This window comes from Triticum urartu, chromosome 2A (assembly GCF_056163025.1).
Source record: "Triticum urartu cultivar PI428250 chromosome 2A, HENAU_Tu73, whole genome shotgun sequence".
NCBI classification, from domain to species: domain Eukaryota; kingdom Viridiplantae; phylum Streptophyta; class Magnoliopsida; order Poales; family Poaceae; genus Triticum; species Triticum urartu.
The window spans coordinates 36,827,030-36,831,884 of record NC_141874.1 but is presented as its reverse complement, the minus strand read 5'-3'; the positions used below and the strand labels follow the sequence as shown (position 1 = coordinate 36,831,884).

Below are 4,855 nucleotides of genomic sequence, written 5' to 3'. Positions count from 1 at the left end.
CGAGGATCACTAGATATTGTGACATGTGATATTTGCATATTTATCATTTCATTGCAATAATTTCATGCATTTGATGAAAATGATTTTAGTTGATTGCCCGAACTTCTTGTTATCATTTTGGAGTTGTTGTTGTTATCCTACTGTGCGATAGCTGTTGTTTCATCTTGTGCCACAAATAGAAGTTGCAAAACGTTCAAGACATTTTTTTATTTTTGAAACATTCAAGATGTTTTGGTTATCTTTGAAACTTTCAAGACATTTTGAGTTGTTCTTGTTATTGTACTCCTAGTTGTTGTTTCATCTTATGCCACAATTAAAAGTTGAAAGTACGAGGTACTAGTATGATAGCAAATCAATAACCACAGAATGTTCGACTCTCTCTCTATCTTCCTCCATCTCCCTCTCTCTCCCTCTCTCCCCTCTAGCTCTCTCTCTCTCTGTGTGTGCATTCTCGCAAGGACAAACGTACACATGCGAGAAGAAATCATAACCTCTTCCTATGGGACCTTAGCACGACGACTTCTCTACTGTCTTCCAACTTAGTATGATAGAAGAATATAAAATTCCTTTTTGTGGCAGTATACATCCCTTTGGTTTAGAGGAACAAAGTGCAAGTAAATGGATAAAATTTCCTTTATCCCAACTGTTTAGGACAAATAAATGAAAGCTAAACTCCTCGGAGACCTCTTTTAGACCCTGTAAGCCGAGTGCCAACATTGGCCACAGAGCTTATAGGCTGTTCCGTGAAGGCACCGGCAGCCGCCTCCATTGTAGACACACGGCTGATATCTTTTGCCGAGTGCACGCTATAAGCCAGGTGCTTTTTCCAATAGATACCGTGCTATCCCTATAAGCCGAGAGTTTTTTTTGCAACACTCGGCTTATAGATGGCCATAAGCCAAGTCCATTGAATTTGCCGGGTGTTTTTTTTTTCTAGACTCGGCTTAGAGGAACATAAGCCGAGTACCCGAAAAAAAGCCCTCGGCTTATGGGCAAACATAGGGGAAAACAGGATTTTCCTGTAGTGCATGTGTGATTTTGTGCATTTTCTGATCAGGAAAATAAATAAAAAATTGGACAGTAAACAAGCAGGGCGCAAGAAGGCATATAGCATCATGGACAGAATTATAAACAATCCATTTGAAATTTGAGAATACGTACCATGATTAGTTCGTCCCCAATCTGAAGCACATGCAATGTGGGGTTGATGTAGCCAATAGCCCGAAGCAGCGGAGCACTTCCAATCTTGATCTTGGTGGGGGTATTGTTGTATGCGTCCTCCTCCGAAAGTATGACGTGCTCAAGGCTTGGCGCGTCCAGCACGACGAGCTGATGTGAGGAACGGCGCCAGAACAACACGCATCTCAGTCTGGGACTAACGAGGACGAAAGCGAGCTTCTCCAGCTTGGGGCTACCGGCGAGCACACGGTCCAAGTCTACCTCGCATAAACCGACGGAGCACAGGCCGAGATCCAGCAGCTCGGGAAACGGGACGTCGGCGGCAGGGCGCAGGCCGGTGTACGGGAAGTTGCACACGGTGACATAGAGACGCATGAGGGTGGTGCACTGCAGCCTGCAGGATCTCTTCAGTAAGAGTGATGAAGCCAAGGGACCAGTACCAGATCCTGCACGCGTTTGCTAGCAAGCGCCCTGATCCACTCCCTGAGCTTTGACGTCTTTTGTCAGATGACCCTTGCTGTTGAGGTAGACGGATCGGAAAGGGCAAGCCGATGACCGAGGAGACCGGGGATCAGGCTGTTGGCGTCGAGGTCGAGCGGGGTGGAGGATGGCCAGATGTATCTCCAGCTATATGACATGACGGTGGTGCGACCGGCCTCCTTCATGGTGAGCTTGGAGACGATCTGGCGTTGGATGACTTTGGGGAGGGTGCTGATGTTGACGCGCCGGCACTGGAGGAGGTGGCGGACTCGAAATCTCCAGGGAGAGGGAGGACGCCGGTGGAGCAGGGAGGCAGTGGATGCCGGAGGATGTGGTCGATGAGGATGTGCATGGCGTGGAAGGAGAGGTCAGACCGTCAGAGAGCCGGCCGACGGCGTGATGTGAGGAGAGGTCAGAGCGGTGGCAGGGGAAAGCGCGACGGGAATGGAATGGGGATTGGCTGCATGACCTCGATCCAAATTTGAATACCCTAGTAGTACTACACCAGTGATTTTACAATCTCGGTCGGACCTAGGGCTCCGTTCCAATATTTGGGCCAGTTGGTCGGGATAGGGCGCCACAGGAGTACAACATTCATGGGCCTTTGTGACCATATTTTTCTCTGAATTATTAACTCTTCGTCGGCCCTTTTTACCTCCTTCCGTTGACAGGTCTGGGAGTTGCAACGTAGTCAGCACTCAATCACATATTATTGTCGATTGAAGGAGTACAATATTCATGGACACTCTTTTTAACATGTGAACATTTTTTAAAATGGCATGAGCATTTTGAGAAATGTATGAAGATTATATTAAATGCAATGAACATTTATTGAGGATGTGCGAAAAGTTACTAAAATTTCATGAACGTTTTTCTGAGTGCCTGGACCAGTTTTGAAAATTACTTGAACAGTTTGTGAAATATGTGCAAACATCTTATTAAATCTAAGCTAATAATTTTTTGAAAATTACATATACAATATGAGTGTATTTTACCCAAAATACACTCATATAAACAAAGGGAAAATACTCCTAAAAAGGATGCTAGAGTACCCACCTCCTGGGGCTCGTCGAGGTCAAGAGTGCCCTCCGAGCCATTTGTTCTTTGGTGGCATGCCGCGTAGGCCTCCCGGGGGCTCTCCACGCCATTTGAGCCCGGATGGCGTGCACCCGGGCGTCCCCGGATGGTGGTCCATGATGGTCAACCGTGCGTTCGGGGACACCATCATTGGGCGTTGTTGGGCACCCCCGCGAGTAGGCCCCGCGCACGATGGTATCTCCGGACCCCACTGTCAGCGCCCTCGGCCTCATGCGGCTTAGTATGGTCGCGCCACCCTGGCCTCAATGCAGCCGCCTTGCACGTTGCGCTCGCCCAGTTAGAGAGCTCCCTGTGTTGTCCCGGTTCGGGCACGTAGCCCGCTTCGCCACACGTGATGAACATCTTAGGTCCGCCCGATGGCTGCTTCTAGCCCCGTGCGCAAGTATCCGGCATGCACACACTCGACACTGCATGGTTGCTTCCTTGGTGCTAGCTGGGCACTGCTCGTGCTTGCCCCTGCCAAATTACTTCACTGTCATCAGCTGGGCACTGGCTCTCGCAATATCTCTCACTTTGTTCCAGGTTGTTTCACTTGGCCGTCTTGAGCTACCTTGAGATGGAGCGTTAGTCGCACGGGCTTATAAGTCGGTTTTTTTTGTGGTTCTTTTCGTGTTTTCCTTAAAGCGGTTCCAATTTCCAATAAGTTTGTTGTTTTGTGCCGCACATCAGACGATATTTACTCTAGGCTGCATTTCACTTCATTTCGCTCCTGATGGCAGCAGCGAGCATGTCTTTGATGTGGGCATTCTATGTTGTGACGGACAGAAGACATAGGTCCATCGGTAGGTGCCTGAGGACATTGGATAGTGAAGGAGTTTTGGGTAGGAAGAGAAGATCGAGGGAGATCTAGATATATAGTGAAGGGGAGAGAGGAGAGGAAGAAGAAAAGCTAAGGAGAGAGAGGGAGAATAGATAGAGGAGAGTGAAAGGAGAAAGAAGAGAAAGAGGAGAAAGTAGTGAAGGGCGAGAGGATGAAGAAGGAAGCTGCCCAAAGCTGAATTATTGGTGCGTGACGTGTCATCCAACTAACACACCAATTGTATCTAGCTCACTAGTGGCGTTGAGGCGAAGAGCACACCACTAATAATTGACTTGTTACTAGTGGCGTGGAAGTTTAGAGAGTCCACACCACTGATAGTTTAGGAGGGATCAGGCGACTAGATCCCACACACTGGTGTCTAGTGTACTGGGACTTAACAGTTTATGCGGGGTACATGACATGATCTCCAACTAGAGGAATTTATATGTGCTTAGATGTAAAACCCATGAAATGTCAAGTTGTATATTTAAAGTTATGATTATTCAGTAAAGATCAGTATGTTTTGCAATGCATTTGTTTAATGAGCATTCCAAATTATGTCTTACTTTAACATATGCCTGACCCTGCATCATACAATTTGTAAAGGTGTAACATTCAATCACTTAACTCATATATTGTTGATATTAACTCGGTGCATATTTCTCTCTACTTGATGTGTAGAACTGTAGATTGGAAAGCACTTGAAAAAACTGATATAAATATATATACCTTGTCAGACGTCAACTATATCTGACGTAAGCCTGTATAAAGCAGTTAAAGTATATTATCCAGGAATCACGTCACCATGATCAATATTATAATCAAACTAGAACCAATTTTTTTTCTGAGACGCACAACCAGATTGTTGTTAACTCGCTCGCAGGTGATTCTTTCATAGATGTAGAATGCTCACACAGTTGACGCTAGCCACATGAAAACACCTCATAAAATAAACAGTAACTATGTCGTTTAGACACCAACATCCACGGCATTCACGTATAGTATCAACTAAAGAATTTACCATGAAGTGTCGCAGATAAAATTCGGCAAAGGCAAATGGGTATGCAGTGTAGGCATCATTTATGGTACAAATGTTTATTCAAGTAGCAGCCACATGGCTAGTAAATTAAATAGAAAATAATGGCGATGCCAGGGTACTTGAACATGGAGAGCTGCGAGCGCCAACCTAACAACTCAAAGTACTATATTGCCTAAAGAAGCTATATTGCCTTCAGGGACTTGACTATCAGTTCAGTAGCCCTTTGCAGAGTAACTAGTAGTAAGAAGTGCCAGGCGTGT

General features: G+C 46.0%; 1 protein-coding gene across 1 annotated transcript; it reads right to left on the bottom strand.

The window, feature by feature from the left end:
- Positions 1–986: 986 nt before the first annotated feature.
- On the bottom strand, positions 987–1,844 carry LOC147983344 (uncharacterized). The gene is made up of 3 exons (XM_087540699.1): positions 1,745–1,844; positions 1,162–1,625; positions 987–1,049 (listed from the first exon to the last, which is right to left on the bottom strand). The coding sequence occupies exons 1-3, from the start codon at positions 1,842–1,844 to the stop codon at positions 987–989; spliced, it is 627 nt and encodes a 208-aa protein (XP_087396825.1).
- Positions 1,845–4,855: the final 3,011 nt, after the last annotated feature.

What these genes read in the sequence shown, in the direction of transcription:
- LOC147983344 (XM_087540699.1), bottom strand. Translation starts at nt 1,844, where the DNA reads ATGAAGGAGGCCGGTCGCACCACCGTCATGTCATATAGCTGGAGATAC. An exon ending in CGCCAACAGCCTGATCCCCG is followed by an intron (nt 1,626 to 1,744) that starts GTCTCCTCGGTC and finishes AAACGCGTGCAG; the next exon opens with GATCTGGTACTGGTCCCTTG. An exon ending in TTGGGGACGAACTAATCATG is followed by an intron (nt 1,050 to 1,161) that starts GTACGTATTCTC and finishes TTTCCTGATCAG; the next exon opens with AAAATGCACAAAATCACACA.